This window comes from Drosophila simulans, chromosome 4 (assembly GCF_016746395.2).
Source record: "Drosophila simulans strain w501 chromosome 4, Prin_Dsim_3.1, whole genome shotgun sequence".
NCBI lineage: Eukaryota > Metazoa > Arthropoda > Insecta > Diptera > Drosophilidae > Drosophila > Drosophila simulans.
The window spans coordinates 587,766-603,676 of record NC_052524.2 but is presented as its reverse complement, the minus strand read 5'-3'; the positions used below and the strand labels follow the sequence as shown (position 1 = coordinate 603,676).

At 36.3% G+C, this 15,911-nt stretch overlaps 2 protein-coding genes and 1 long non-coding RNA gene across 11 annotated transcripts; 2 read left to right on the top strand and 1 right to left on the bottom strand.

Moving 5' to 3' along the window:
- Window positions 1–170: 170 nt before the first annotated feature.
- On the top strand, window positions 171–3,397 carry LOC120285207 (uncharacterized protein C1orf198 homolog). 5 transcript variants are annotated; one of them, XM_039296113.2, is made up of 3 exons: window positions 207–305; window positions 1,061–1,153; window positions 2,381–3,397. In XM_039296113.2, exons 1-3 carry the CDS (start codon window positions 280–282, stop codon window positions 3,204–3,206), a joined length of 945 nt encoding a protein of 314 aa, XP_039152047.1. In that variant the 5' UTR covers window positions 207–279; the 3' UTR covers window positions 3,207–3,397. The 5 variants fall into 5 exon arrangements, with proteins under 5 accessions (XP_039152050.1, XP_039152048.1, XP_039152047.1 ...); XM_039296117.2 differs by having other exon boundaries at window positions 210–274; XM_039296115.2 differs by having other exon boundaries at window positions 282–305; window positions 807–1,153.
- On the bottom strand, window positions 3,103–4,626 carry LOC123327324. Its single transcript, XR_006541996.1, has 2 exons — window positions 4,544–4,626; window positions 3,103–4,467 (listed from the first exon to the last, which is right to left on the bottom strand). It is a non-coding gene; the product is annotated as an uncharacterized LOC123327324 (long non-coding RNA).
- Window positions 3,904–15,871, top strand: LOC6724718 (protein Gawky). 5 transcript variants are annotated; one of them, XM_039296099.2, is made up of 10 exons: window positions 3,905–4,107; window positions 6,090–6,696; window positions 6,856–8,324; window positions 9,550–9,927; window positions 10,395–10,688; window positions 11,320–11,498; window positions 12,308–12,458; window positions 12,517–12,713; window positions 12,776–13,055; window positions 14,643–15,871. In XM_039296099.2, exons 2-10 carry the CDS (start codon window positions 6,261–6,263, stop codon window positions 15,408–15,410), a joined length of 4,152 nt encoding a protein of 1,383 aa, XP_039152033.1. In that variant the 5' UTR covers window positions 3,905–4,107; window positions 6,090–6,260; the 3' UTR covers window positions 15,411–15,871. The 5 variants fall into 5 exon arrangements, with proteins under 5 accessions (XP_044779442.1, XP_039152033.1, XP_039152034.1 ...); XM_039296100.2 differs by lacking the exon at window positions 3,905–4,107 and adding an exon at window positions 4,621–5,025 and having other exon boundaries at window positions 12,526–12,713; XM_039296098.2 differs by lacking the exon at window positions 3,905–4,107 and adding an exon at window positions 4,621–5,025.
- Window positions 15,872–15,911: the final 40 nt, after the last annotated feature.

The window sequence follows — 15,911 nt, the reverse complement described above, 5'->3', positions numbered from 1 at the left end:
ATGGCCTTAGTTACTCTTTGGGTTGCTATAACGTAGTATGTGTAACCACTATTGTGGTTATACGCACCTCTCATTAAAGTTTTTGTAGTTTCGTATATATTTTGTGCTGAGTATATGAAATGGAAATGGCCTTAGTTACTCAACTGTGTGAACACAATATAATAATTTGTTTCCGATACTTTTATCTTGATCTATCGATGTATGCGTATTTCTTCAAGATATATACATATACAATTATAAAGAGCTAAAATAGCCGGATCAATTCTTATTTAAGGTTGTATGATGGTTAAATCGGGAAATCGCATGTAATTATTATCATTTAAATAGTAAATTTAAACTTCAGTAAAAGATCGTAAATAATGTGCAGACAGTGTCAAGAGCCAGCCGTCCGTCCGTTTCTCAGTACATCTTTCTAAAAGCCCTTCTGTTGCCGATATTATACATACACATGTATAAGTCAGAAAGATAGTGACAAAGAAGAACATATCTTCGTTTTTTTTATAAAGAGTTTTTTCTCGGTTTTGAACCGTTTTCGACAATACGCCTTGGCTTAAATTTAATAAACAGTATGAAAACTATTTTCTAGTTAACGGAAAAGTCAAATTGTTGCTGTTTATGATTGCATATCAAAATCGTCTTTTTTTTTGTTTATTTCCTATTTTATTGCTTGTAAAGTAAAAGCTTATATTAGATTCGGTGCAATGTATGTAATTGGTAGAAGAAAGCGTTTCGGATCATAGAAAGTATATCTATGTACATATATATTTTTGATCCGGATTAATAGGAACGCATTGATCCTATTGCAGCGCCAGTTTGTTTCCAAATGTTGGGACGTTTGTTCTAACTCCCACAACCCGGCCAAAAACTGTCAAAAACAATTTTGGCCAAATACCTAGTCGCTTAAAACTGTCACGCCCACACCAATTTAAAAAAAAGGAGCACACTGCTGTTATAGTTCCCGAGAACACAGGGATATACAGACAGGCAAACAGATTGCCGGATCAGTCTCAGGCTCGTAGATTAAAATCGTTTTTTAAATTCGTTGAAAAAAATGTAACAGGATCAGAATCACCAGCCGAGTCGATACGTCCGTCTGCCCCAGTGAATGTTTTGATGTCGGGAAGCACTCCTCTGGCTGCCAAAAATTAGTAAGGTAAATAGTCGAGAGCTGGGCTAGTTTGATTCTAAGGTTCTATATTTAGGTTTTATATTTATTATATTTGCATTCGGTATATTGTGCTGTAGCAAGTGTAAAAAGAATGCTTGAAATAACATTACTTTCTGTTTTATCTGATATAAATCGCATAGTATTTTACTCATGTAGTTTCCAAATCCGCAGAGATCATTAACTAGTCTCGGAAACCTTTTTGTCCACCTGTTACTTTCTTATTGAATTTTTAATAAGCCCTTTTACTTTACGAGTGAAGTGTATAAAAGAAATATGAATATTTATTCAAGAATTCAGCTAAATAGATTTATTCCATTTCATGATAGTATTTAAGGTTTCGCCAAAGACACTAGAATAACAAGATGCGTAACGCCATACGATTTTTTGGCACACGATTTTTTTGCCGTGGCTCTAGAGGTGGCTCCAGGCTCTCTCGAATTTTTGTTCGAGAGCGAGAGAGCGGAGAGCGCTACAGCAAACAGTTTTTTCAACGCATACAGTGATAGCAGACAACTGTATGTTTCATACGTATGCTCATGCATTGTAAATTTGGCAAAATATGTTCTTCACCTTAGAAGTTCTTAGACTATATTATTTATATCTATATTATTTTTGATCAATTGGCACCATGCGAAAAATTCTTGTTTTACATTGCCTTAACGTTATTATTATTTAAATAAAGCTTAGAAATAGTAATAACCAAATCTATGTACATAATATACCAAAATAAAGTTCACAAATGACTTTATATTAGAATATTTGTCATTAGAGTATTCAGCTTGCGATGTGAATTAATAAGGCCATGATTGTTGAGTGCTTGTGTCCGCACTTCGAGGCTCAAGATATGACTTTTGCAACAAACTGTTTTCATGTTTTTTTTTTTTTTTTTAATTTTTATTACTTAAATTTTTCATACTTTGGAAAACTAAAGGCACATTCTGATCTTTTGTTTTTATATTTGTAAAATACTCATTAAAGTTTTTGAAATATTTTTAAAAATAAAAAACAAATGTGTTTAAAAAAATTTATTGTTAAGCATTAGGTGCACAAATAAAAGTAGTGTATATATATATACACAATAATTAATTATATTTTTAAATTTTGTACGCTCTCGGCGTAAGCGAGCGGAAAGAGAGCAATTTTGGCGGTCACCAAAAAAGTGGCTGCATAGTGTCAAACCAATGTAAACCAGCAAACCACATTTACTTTCAGAACAAAGATGACAACACACGATGGGGCTCAGTCGTACTTCTCACGTCTTAATTCAATGTCCCAAAAAATTACCTGCGATCTCAATAAAGTTAAATCAACACACAGTCAAGACGCGTGGCTTAAATTGACTTTGAACGAACAGGAAAAAATATTGAATAACCACTTAATTGATCCTGTTATATTTTCTAAGTACTGTCATAGAACTAAAGAAAACTATGCAGCACAAGATCCACACGAAAATAATGATGTTACTAAAAATGATTACCGTAAATTTTGTTTCAGAGACATTGTATATTTATATAACGGCCAAGATTTACACACATATAATTATCAAAACGTTGGTTTAAAAATATTACGCGATGATAACAGCGGAGATTTTCAAGATGAACATTCGTTTCCATTTTCTTATCGAACCAAATCACAAATAAACATAGTATTAAAAGAATTTGATGATATCTGCCTTGTCGAAACTCCCACTGGCGTAAAAAAATCCATTCCTTTAAAATTGAGGACAAAAGATTCAAGCAATAAAAAAATGCCAATTCTCCACCTTAATTCTAATGATAAGACCGACGTTAACACAACGGAAAAAAAGATTTCCATTCTTGAAAACTTCTCAAAAACCCAAAATGTTTATATTGACGAATGTATTGAATCTAATGAGAAAATGCAACTACTCTTTAAATGTGGATCGAAAAACAGCGTATCAAACAACTTGTCTGATTATGAAAACGAATTTAAAGATGTACGTCATGACGAAAATACAAAACTGTTATCTCCTGAACTAAAAATGCCTAAGGGTTTCGATTTTCTCAGTAATTGGTAAAACCTATATAAATCTCATAGATAGTCGAAGGAGAGCAGTTTCTTTAAAACATAATTTCATTTGACTTCAAGGCAAAAACACCAAAACGTACATATTAATGTTGATCGGCCGTAAGTCTTTATATAAGCATAATTTTATTAAGGTGTAATTTTTTAACATAGATTTAATAAAATAAGTAACATATTATTAAATGAATAGTTTTCATTCTTTAACTTCAGTCTTTTACAAAAACGGAAAATTGTTGGTCGGTCGTACCTAGTAGCTTGCACGAATGTTTTGCAAACTATGCGCGTTTCAGTTATTTAAAGTTAATTTTAAATCTGCCAAAATAATCACACCTCCTCGGACCTGTCTAATTTTCATTTCCGAAGTGATCACATTTATTCGGATTTTCCAAACCTGTTTCATTTCTCGCTTCAATAAGGCTTTAACGTTTATAGATGCTTGTTATCTCACTGTATTGTATCAATGTCCGAAATTTCCTTTGAATGTTAGAAATGGCCGAGAGTTGTATAAGTTAGAGCTTTTTTAAAACAGCTCTGATTTGAATTATATCAAGGAAGCTAATTTATTTGTATGAATTATTCCTTCTGTTGTGCTTGACCTTTTTCTTCGGTGTGAACGGGTCACAGCACTCATTTTAGGAAATTGTGTAAGCTGGGTATTACCTAAGATTGATTAATATCGATTGGTTTAAGGAAATATCGGTCAACTACCTAGAAGAGTGTCGTGATCCAGGCGAAGTGCGAGTGAGAGCATCGTATTGTTACTTTTTATTTAAATCGTGTGTGTTAAAATGAATTAGCACGAGTAGTGAATGTTTTTGTGTGCGTACTCATCCGAAAACAAGCGCTTTGTCATTAAAACAAAAAGATTTCCAACAGCCCACCACGGATAGAATGTACGAAGTATAATCTTATGCGTTGGTATTATAATGTTCTCAATTGAAGTAAAATAATGTACAATGTTGTAAAATAATAATGTTGAATGCGGACTCAATACGATCAAAAGCGAAACTTTCTGACATAACCTAAGTGTGCATAACCTAAATGGTCGCAAAAACCCAAGCGATTAGTTTCGGACATACGCATGTGTGTATCAGTGCAGAATAAATTCTGTTCGCTTGTGTATCGTGCATTGGAAAACGTTTATATGTACATATGTTCCAGTCAAGAGTTGCCACGCTTTAAATCTTTTACATAATGACAAAGCATTTGGGAACATAAATGTGTTGCATTTGCCTTGAGGTTTTCCACAGCAACTGTTAAAATTAAGTCATAGTTAAATTAAAAATAAAGTAAACATTATATATGCATTAGTCTTTATACTCCACAAACCTTTCCACTCCGTCGTAAAATTTTGACTAGGTGGCAATATTGCAAGCAAGAATATCTGTATGGGTTTATTTAATACACTAGTAACTGCCGTCCCCATCGTCGAACGTGCGCAGAATTTTATATTCAATTACATCGAAATATATTTATTGTGAGACTAGTCAGTTTTCGCATCCAAGATTGTTATTAATCCCAGTTTATTTTGTGAAATATGAAAAACTATAATTGATTGTCGAATGTGTGTATGTTTTACACACATACACACTTTGTGGAATCGTCAAAGTGGCTTGGCATGCATACATACACAAAAATACACATATATCTATATATATATTTACATATATAGAGAAAATCAACTTCTCGTTCGGTAAAGGCAAAAATTGTTGCAAATATTCGGTGAACTATTGGCGTATACACAAGTGTTTAATTTTACAATAAACGCAGTTGCTGGAAATAGATATTAATTTCTAATTTCTGTTTGGTAGGTTAGTTAGATCTCCAGTTTGTGATGTTCTCAGCTTTTCGCTTGTATTTTCTACACATAGGGTACAAAAAAGACACGCGAATATACTAAGTATTGTACAATGACTTCTCCACATATGCACTAGCGTACTGAAAATGTATTCATATGTATATATATTTATATATCTATCGAATTAGTCTTTTAAGTATTGGCATAAATACTGGTTGTGTAAATACACTTCAAATTCTATGTTTGTTTGAGCCTAATTGCAAGTGCGAAATTAGGAAAGGTAGACATAAAATAGGGTGCTTCCGTCAATGATGGCTGCCTGCCTAGAGTTGACAAATTCGTTTTACTTGTATACATATGCATATGTATATTTATACACCATTACAGTGCTGTGAATTTAATTTTTATTTTTTTGGCATGCATTCGTTTTTCACACGTGAATTTGTCGTCAATGTGCGTGTGGGGATACTGCCGGTTGGGCAGCAGGCCTGTTAGGGCAGCGATCGCGATGCATATTTCAGTTTTATAATTTTATATGTACATACTAAGTATATATGTGTAACTCCTGTCAAATTACTGCCACTCTTATATACTCATATGTATGTCTTCAGACTTTTTAAAACGATTATAATGGTTAATTTTTTATGATTTCTCCTTCAGAATACCATAACATCAGTTAAAAGTCTGTAAAAAAGATATTGATTTTTTATTTTATTAATTTCATTTGGCCAATGAAAAGATTATCAAAAATTTAAAATTTTATTAGTAAAAACCATCAATAGAAAAAAAAACGTGCACAACGTAGGCGTCACTAGAACCTGCATGCCTATTTTCAACTGTCCAGCTTCTATATATCCCGGCATGTCGGAAACGCTGCCTTTACCTGTAACATACTTTTGAACGGATCTGGTATACCATTTTACTCTACGAATAATGTGTATAAATCATTAACGTATCACTGTGATTAAGTTTATTTATCCTGTGTACATATTTACTTTAAATAAAACTGACAGCAATTTAATTTAGAATTCATATTTTTTAATATAATAATAATAAATGTTTTCTATATTTATACAGAACACGGAAAGAACAAGGATACAGATTAGGTCAATTATTTTCGATTAAATTAAATAATTCTTAAAAATTGCCATAAATGCTTATGATAATGAAGTTAAAGATCAAGTGGATGTTGGAATAGTAAGGAATGCTACTTTTGAAGCTGACAATCAGTTAGAACACTTGAGCACTATGCGTGAAGCCCTTTTTTCCCAAGATGGCTGGGGCTGTCAGCATGTTAACCAGGATACTAATTGGGAAGTTCCCAGTTCGCCAGAACCAGCCAATAAAGATGCACCCGGTCCTCCAATGTGGAAGCCAAGCATTAACAATGGTACTGATCTTTGGGAGTCCAATTTGAGAAACGGAGGTCAGCCGACCGCACAGCAAGTTCCAAAGCCGTCGTGGGGTCATACACCATCCTCCAACCTAGGCGGAACATGGGGTGAGGACGACGATGGCGCCGATAGTAGTAGTGTGTGGACTGGAGGATCTGTTAGCAACACGGGATCCGGAGCTGCAGTGGGAGTAAACCAAGCCGGAGTTAATGTCGGTCCAGGCGGTGTCGTTTCGTCTGGCGGACCTCAGTGGGGACAAGGGGTCGTTGGCGTCGGACTTGGATCAACTGGTAGGCCTAATATCTAAGAGAATTAATTAAGTAAAGCGCAAACGATCAGTTGAAGGCTCTAGCTTTTCCCCCAAAATTTTACTAACAATACATGAATAATTGAAGTTGGAGCCTTTTCTGGGGAATTACCTATTCTAAATATTTCTATTGTTATTTTAGGAGGTAACGGGTCAAGCAATATAACTGGAACGTCTGGAGTCGCAACAGGTAGTAGCGGAAACTCCAGCAACGCTGGTAACGGTTGGGGAGACCCTCGTGAAATACGCCCTTTGGGAGTCGGTGGCTCAATGGATATTCGAAATGTTGAACATCGCGGCGGTAACGGTTCTGGAGCAACTTCGAGCGATCCACGAGACATTCGCATGATCGATCCGCGTGACCCTATTCGAGGAGATCCCCGTGGAATATCTGGTCGTCTTAATGGGACCTCTGAAATGTGGGGCCATCATCCACAAATGTCCCATAACCAGTTGCAAGGTATCAACAAAATGGTTGGTCAAAATGTAGCAACTGCCAGTACCAATGTCGGAACATCTGGAACGGGCATCGGTCCTGGAGGCCCCGGTCCTGGTACAGTATCGGCCAATATGCCAACACAGTGGGGGCCTGCTCAACCGGTAAGCGTTGGTGTAAGTGGTCCCAAAGACATGTCGAAACAGATAAGTGGATGGGAAGAACCATCGCCACCGCCTCAGCGTCGCAGTATTCCTAATTACGATGATGGTACATCGTTGTGGGGTCAGCAAACTCGTGTTCCCGCTGCAAGCGGTCACTGGAAAGACATGACTGATTCGATTGGTCGTAGTAGTCATCTCATGCGTGGCCAAAGCCAAACGGGAGGTATAGGAATAGCCGGCGTTGGAAATAGCAATGTTCCAGTGGGAGCCAATCCAAGTAATCCTATAAGCAGTGTAGTTGGGCCTCAAGCTCGGATTCCATCTGTGGGCGGCGTACAACACAAACCAGACGGCGGCGCTATGTGGGTGCATTCGGGCAACGTAGGCGGCAGAAATAATGTTGCTGCTGTCACTACTTGGGGAGATGACACTCATAGCGTTAATGTCGGCGCCCCCAGCGGTGGCAGTGTAACCAGCAACAATTGGGTTGATGACAAGTCCAACTCAACCTTGGCACAAAACTCTTGGAGCGACCCGGCCCCTGTTGGAGTTAGTTGGGGCAATAAGCAGAGCAAACCGCCAGCTAATAGTGCTTCATCAGGTTGGAGCACTGCTGCAGGCGTGGTGGATGGGGTTGATCTAGGATCTGAGTGGAACGCGCACGGGGGGATTATTGGAAAATCTCAACAACAACAAAAACTAGCGGGACTTAACGTGGGAATGGTGAACGTTATTAACGCGGAGATCATTAAGCAAAGCAAGCAATACAGGATCCTTGTCGAGAACGGCTTTAAAAAGGAAGATGTAGAGCGGGCATTAGTGATTGCCAATATGAACATCGAAGAGGCAGCCGATATGCTCCGTGCCAACTCATCCTTATCAATGGATGGTTGGCGTCGACATGATGAGTCTCTTGGATCTTATGCCGACCACACTAGTTCAACAAGCAGCGGTGGATTTGCTGGCCGTTACCCGGTCAACAGTGGACAACCTTCCATGTCCTTTCCTCATGTAAGTATCGTGGAACTAAGCATAATGAAGTTTATTCGCCTAATGATAACAATATCTGATAATGTATATTTGTTATCAATAAATTATGTATTAAAAACGCGCCCTCGTTCTCGTGGGCACACAAATTCTTAATTAACGGCGGTCCCTTCCAACAGGTGGCACATTTGGCAGTAATTTTAATATAAAGTTGTATCTACTTGACTATAATATGGAAAGTTTGTTTAAAATATTTTGTGAATCAAATCTACTGAAAGGTTTCTTGTTTGTTCTTTTTTTTTTTTTTGTTGCGACAGCTGTGAGAATTGTTATGTTGGTTTTATCGTTGGTTCAGAAACCCACATTAAAGAAATTAATTCGTCCTTTGGCCTTTATTTACCGTAGTTCCGGTATTCGCCTCGTTTGACTCTTGGACATTTTAAAACAATATGTATTCCACTTTTATAACCGTGAAGATTTAGAAAGTGCGTGTGCTAGTAACGCTTACGAGCGTGAGTATGAATCAAGCTGTAAGCATAGTATTTGTAATTCATTTACATTTATTAATTTATATTTATATTTATACCTCTTACTCGCATAGTCAAAGGGTATAGTAGATTATTAGAAAAGTAAGTTGCGGGGCAGTGAGAGGATCCGCGACTCTGTGGAGTGTGTATTCATTATCACTGTCCGAGTCCTTCTATCCGTGTCCGTCCGTCCCACAAAAGCGTTCTCTCCCTTTTGAAATTTTTTTACCTTTCCTTTTAATTGTATGGAAAAAATATTTAAAATCTCTTTTTGGAAAATAAACGATATACAAAAATCCCTATTAAAAAAAATTACTTAGTTTCATTTTGTTTACTATAAATTTTTGGCTTACGATGTTATTAGGGATATTTAATAAAACTATTGCTTAATTAAGTAAGATTAATACATTTAAAAAAAAAAATAAATGAAAAACGTAGCGGTCAAAATGAAATTTAATTTAACAATAAATTTCTTATTTTTTATCGTCCACCACCGTCCGTACAATCTAAAAACTGAGACTACTTGGAATATGGACTTTGAGATTCGTATCCTCTCGAAAAAACGTACAATAAAACTTTTGAAAACAATCGATTTCAATTTTTTTACGTTCTTAATCTAGGTGTGGTATTTCATAGTCGAACTATTCGCCTGTTCCGCACCTTCGAGTAAAAACTTTTAAATCTAAAGACCGATGATATTTTAACCTTTCTTTGTTTTGCAGAATAACCTTATGAATAACATGGGAGGTACCGCTGGTTCTGGAGGTGGTAACAACAATGCAAACATGACAGCTTTACAGGTGCAAAAGTATTTAAATCAAGGCCAACATGGTGTTGCTGTTGGACCGCAAGCAGTTGGTAATTCCTCAGCCGTATCTGTCGGATTTGGGCAGAACACATCTAACGCAGCAGTGGCAGGAGCAGCTTCTGTAAATATAGCAGCAAATACAAACAACCAACCGTCTGGTCAGCAAATTCGAATGCTTGGTCAGCAAATTCAGTTGGCCATTCATAGTGGTTTTATATCTAGTCAGATATTGACTCAACCGCTAACTCAAACAACCCTTAATCTTTTAAACCAACTTCTTAGCAATATTAAGGTAATTATCAAAATCAAAAGGCAGTTCATGTTACGGAATTAAAACTAGTATATTCGACCGGAATAAAACTGTAACATGAAAAACTGTCCTAATGGGACCCAAAAAGTATTTGTTGGTTGCGATGCACAGATTTCGGAATACAGTGCCTGAAGCATTGTAATCAACAAAAATTGTTTGATCCCTCCAATGTAATTTATTAAAATAATTATAACACAGGGACATTCTTGTGATGTTTTTGGGTAGTAAATATAGTTAAACATAATAATATTAAAAATGACATCGTCAAAGATTCATCTGATTAGACATTATTATTTTTCAATTTGATGATAATCTAAAAAAAAGTTTTGTAAAAGACATTGCGAAGTGCAATCAAATAAATCCCCAAACACATGGTTACCTTAAAAACAATTACACTAGTTTAAAAGAAAAATATCAGCCGTTATTGAATTTAAAATGTGTTCTTTCAGCATCTCCAGGCTGCGCAGCAATCCCTCGCCCGCGGGGGAAATGCAAATCCAATGGCAGTGAATGTGGCTATATCTAAATACAAGCTGCAAATCCAGAATTTACAGAACCAGATAAATGCACAACAGGCTGTGTACGTAAAACAGCAGAATATGCAACCAACTTCACAACAACAACAGCCCCAACAGCAGCAACTTTCTTCTGTTCATCTAAGTAACTCAGGCAACGACTATTTAAGAGGTCACGATGCAATAAATAATTTGCAAGGCAATTTTTCTGAGCTCAATATTAATAAGGTAAAAAAAATCTCAAGTCGTAAATCTGGAATCTTGTTTCCTATATCGACCTACTTTTTGTAGTGGTTTCCGTCTACGCATTATTTTCAGCAAGTAAAAAAATTGGCAATAAAACTAATTAATAACAATTAAATTTAGTAAAAACAAAAGAAATTTATTCTTGTCCGGATCGGAAATTTAGAAGACTAGATCATTTTTGTACCAGCTTTTATTGCCACATTTTTTAACGCTTTTAATAACTTATCTCTTAAGTCGCTTCTGCTAGCGAAGCAATTTGCTTTCAAGTGTCACACATAAATTCTTCGCTTAATTTTTATTATTTAGGTTTGTAACCTTTTTAATCATCTATAAATGTTCAAATAAGGAAAACGGTAGCTTCCAATTATTTGTTTTTATTTGTATATTGATGTTTGCTATGCTTTGAGCACCTCTGGTTTGGTTTAAATAAAAAAAAATATAAAGAGATTTTCCGCTTGTAAGTAATCAGCACATGGTTCCATCTAGACTTAATGACGTCTCTGGAGCTACTGTGTCTTTCGAATTTGAATATAAACACCAAACCGCACAAATTCAGTTTATCAAATTTATATGGTTATAGGGATGTCTTAACAAATCACTAAAACACTTTCAGCCAAGTGGATATCAAGGAGCGTCCAATCAACAATCCCGATTAAATCAGTGGAAGCTTCCAGTATTAGATAAGGAGATCAACTCCGACAGTACGGAATTTTCTCGTGCCCCAGGTGCAACTAAACAAAATTTGACGGCCAACACAAGCAACATAAGCTCATTGGGTCTTCAAAACGATAGGTAAGAATAATTAGATAACTTCACCTTTACTCTCTTAGTTAATACGCCTACCAAACAGATCTGAAAAGATATATTCTAACTTTGGGAATGATGCCAACCATAGACTCAAAGGCATACAAAGCTTTTCTTTGTGACAGGTTGCTATTGTAATTATGCGGTTTAAAAAATTTAACAAAACAATGATATAGTTCGTGGGACTTTATATTCCTATATTTACTTGTAAAAACTACTAACTTACTAAATTGTTTCTCACCATATTAACTAAATATAATTGCCACGTCCACTCTAACGCGCTAAAACCGCCCAAAACTGCCACGCCAACACTTTTGAACAATTTTGAAATACTTTCTCATCTTATTCCCCAATATCTATCGATATCCCAGAAGAGTTATGAAATTTCGCGTTCGCATTCACCCTAGCTGAGTAACGGGTATCTGAAAGTTGGATCGGTCAACCAGAGATCAAGCAGACAGACCGAGCCAAAAGATAACTGACAGTTCCGTATATAATTGTATACCCCGCGGCAAAACGGTGGTGCTGGGCAAGAAATGTGAAAAATAATTTTTTAAGGATTTTGTTCAGTGAAAAGAGGAAAAAACGCATAAAGTGAAAGGCTAGCTTGTCGAACGAGTGTGCCGACCACATATTTTGTTTCACAGTGGCAAATCTAGTTTCAGTAACTAGTTTGCCCGTTGAATATTTAATACTTATCGTGCCAAAATGTAAAACAGCTTGTAAGCTTATTATTTTAAGCCAATATCAAGCTAAATAACATAACATAAATCTAATGTGATCATCGGATTCTATAGTACATGGTCAACTGGACGCAGTATTGGTGACGGTTGGCCTGATCCATCATCTGATAACGAGAATAAAGACTGGTCAGTTGCTCAGCCAACTTCAGCAGCAACTGCTTACACTGATCTGGTCCAAGAGTTTGAGCCAGGCAAGCCATGGAAGGTAAAACTGTTAATTTACATAAAATGTAAACATATCCAAGCAGAAGTTTGATTTTAAGGGTTCACAGATCAAAAGCATAGAAGATGATCCCAGCATTACACCAGGAAGCGTTGCTAGATCTCCATTGTCTATTAATTCGACGCCAAAAGATGCTGACATATTTGCCAATACCGGTAAAAACTCACCGACTGATTTACCGCCACTAAGTTTATCGTCGTCTACATGGAGTTTTAATCCAAACCAAAATTATCCGAGGTAATGTTCGAATGTCTAAATATAAAATCTCAAATATCTGAATCGATAATATTTTAATACAGTCACAGTTGGTCTGACAATAGTCAACAATGCACCGCCACTTCGGAGCTTTGGACAAGTCCGCTAAATAAATCATCGTCTCGAGGTCCCCCGCCAGGATTGACTGCCAATTCAAATAAATCTGCAAATAGTAATACATCAACGCCAACAACTATTACCGGAGGTGCGAATGGATGGTTACAGCCTCGAAGTGGCAGTGTTCAACCCACAAACACTAATTGGACAGGTGGTAACACTACTTGGGGCTCCAGTTGGTTGCTTTTGAAAAATCTAACAGCACAGGTATGTTCAAATTGTAAACTTTGCTGAAAAGTTACTAATGTTGTATATTTGTAAGGTGTTCCCTTAGCTAGTCCAACAACTATTTTAATTAGTCACACGTTAAAATTTTCTTATATTATTGTTTCTATCGATACAGCAGAAAAATATTAGAAAAATGTTTAGTAACGGGTATCATATAGTAGGGGCACTCGACTATTGGGTGCTACAAATTCAACTCTTTATATTTTACACAGTTTTTTTAGTATTAATATGAATATATAAGGAACAAAGTAATAACTTTAAACTTAAAATTTTAATTAATACATTAAATCCATATAATTTATAATTTTTAAATAATTTATCCCATACATTATTCCTTCCCATACCGGTCAGTTTAAAATCTACTGCAGCTGCAGCAGTAGGCTCAGCCATCCTGGCGCACAAGCCAATTTCTTATTCGCAACACCTATTGAACTCTGACATAGTAGTGATATCAAACAACCGCTAAACGATATTTCCCGAACAAACTTGCTTTTAATAGCTGACAGCTATTGTGGGGCTCCCCCAGGACGAACTTAAGAGGCAACAATATAGCCAAATTTATAGATCGTTCGGACGCATTATCTTTAACGACAAATTCAAACCCTCTACTCAACCCACAACACCTTTCTTTTCTAAATAGAAGTTATCGACGACTTTAATGGATGGTAGCAAACAGTTTCCCATTTATATCCTTCATATTGAAAGTTTTGCTATCAGAACAGCATCATGAGCACCAACATGCAACATAATAAATGGATTCCAAATAAAAACTTTTTGACAAGGGAATATGAACTCCAGTCAAGTAAACTTTATAACAAACTCACACAACCCTTTACACAACCCTTAGAGGAAGCCTTTTTCTAAACATTAAAAAAAACCATTAAATATCTCAAAACAATAGACCAAATAATAAACATATGTAGGGATGTCAATATCTCAATAGTAGGCAACGAAACATTATAAATTAGAGTCCAAAAACACCACTTGTATATTATCCTAACTTCAACTCCAGCGCCAGGCACACCAACCTCTCAAATGCCCACATTATGCCTCCCTAACACATGCCCACTTTACTAAAGGTCCCTTTCCTTTATAGCTACGATAAAAAAATCTAATAAAATTGTTGTCTCTTATCCATCTACTGTAAAATCATTGTCACCTTAGTCGAGAGAAAGCCCTTGGCAGCTTATTTGTTTACTTATAACTTCAACTTTAGTTCGTTTTATAAAAATAATGTGAGTCAAAAAAATTATACATATATAGCCAAACATTTGTTTCAATGGAGTGCCTATATACTTATCAACATGGTAAGAAACTATGCAAAGAAAGCAATGTTATCCCGAAACTTGTGGATGAGTATACAAAATTCGTTGAAAAATGTTTAACAGGTCGAAGTAAATGTTTCTAATCTTAAAGTAAATATAAATGAATTAAAATTTAGAAACAATGTATTTATTAAATCCGTAGTGTTTATTTCAAAATCTATATATTGTATATTATGTAGTGAATTCTTCGATAGTTGCATTATCATTATTATTATATTTTCATGTCATTACTTTTTTTCAGATTGATGGTCCTACTTTGCGTACACTGTGTATGCAGCATGGGCCCCTTGTCAGCTTTCACCCGTATTTGAACCAAGGAATTGCCTTATGTAAATATACTACTCGTGAGGAGGCGAACAAGGCGCAAATGGCGTTAAACAACTGTGTCCTCGCCAACACCACAATATTTGCTGAATCTCCCAGCGAGACCGAGGTGCAAAGCATTATGCAGCACTTACCACAAACTCCTTCCTCTGCAAGCTCTTGTGGAACTAGTGGGGGGAACGTCGGAGGCGTAGGCACTTCAGCCAATAATGCAAACAGTGGCTCTGGAGCTTGTCAGTCCGGAAACAGTAGCGGAAACGGCAGCGCGAGCGGTGCCATCAGCGGCAACAATGGCAACAGTACCGGCAACAACAGTGCCGCCGGGGGGGGCAGCAGCAGCAACAACACGATTACCACTGTAGCAAATTCGAATCTGGTTGGTTCTAGTGGCTCTGTCTCAAATTCCTCTGGCGGTACTGCTAACTCTAGTACAGGTTCTGTAGTTAGTTGTACAGCGAGTGGTAATTCCATAAATGGGGCAGGTACTGCAAATAGTTCTGGTTCAAAGAGTAGTGCAAATAATTTAGCTAGCGGCCAGTCTAGCGCTTCTAACTTAACTAATAGCACCAATTCAACATGGCGACAAACTAGCCAAAACCAAGCTCTTCAAAGTCAAAGCAGGCCATCAGGCAGAGAAGCTGACTTTGATTATATATCTCTTGTTTATTCCATTGTTGATGATTAAAAGATCAATTACCAGTTCCATTGGTCATTGGCCATTGACTATCGCATTCTGTGACTCAAGACACACACACCCAAAAGCTTCAAATTATATGATACTAAGTATGTATGAAAAGCAAGACCATGTTGTGAGGAATACAAAAGTGGATCGACTGATAGACGAATGGACTTAGAATTTTGTATGCCTGTAGATTTATTTTTCTTCATCGTTCATAGATATAACTTCGATATGTAAGTTTAAATTTAACCAATATAAAAAAACATCCAACATATATATGTATGATGTCAAAAAAAGAAATGGCATGCTGCTTGATGGTTTGCAAACCTTCCTATTTAAGTAAAGTGTTTTGACTCTGGCTCCCATAGCTTTCCTTGGGAAACGTGAAAAATTCTCTACAGTGTATATGTGCGCATGCAAACTCATTTGGTAAATTACACATTAATAAATATGTATTACAACAACTATGCATATGTTTATGGAAAATAAAAATTTTCAGTAACGACT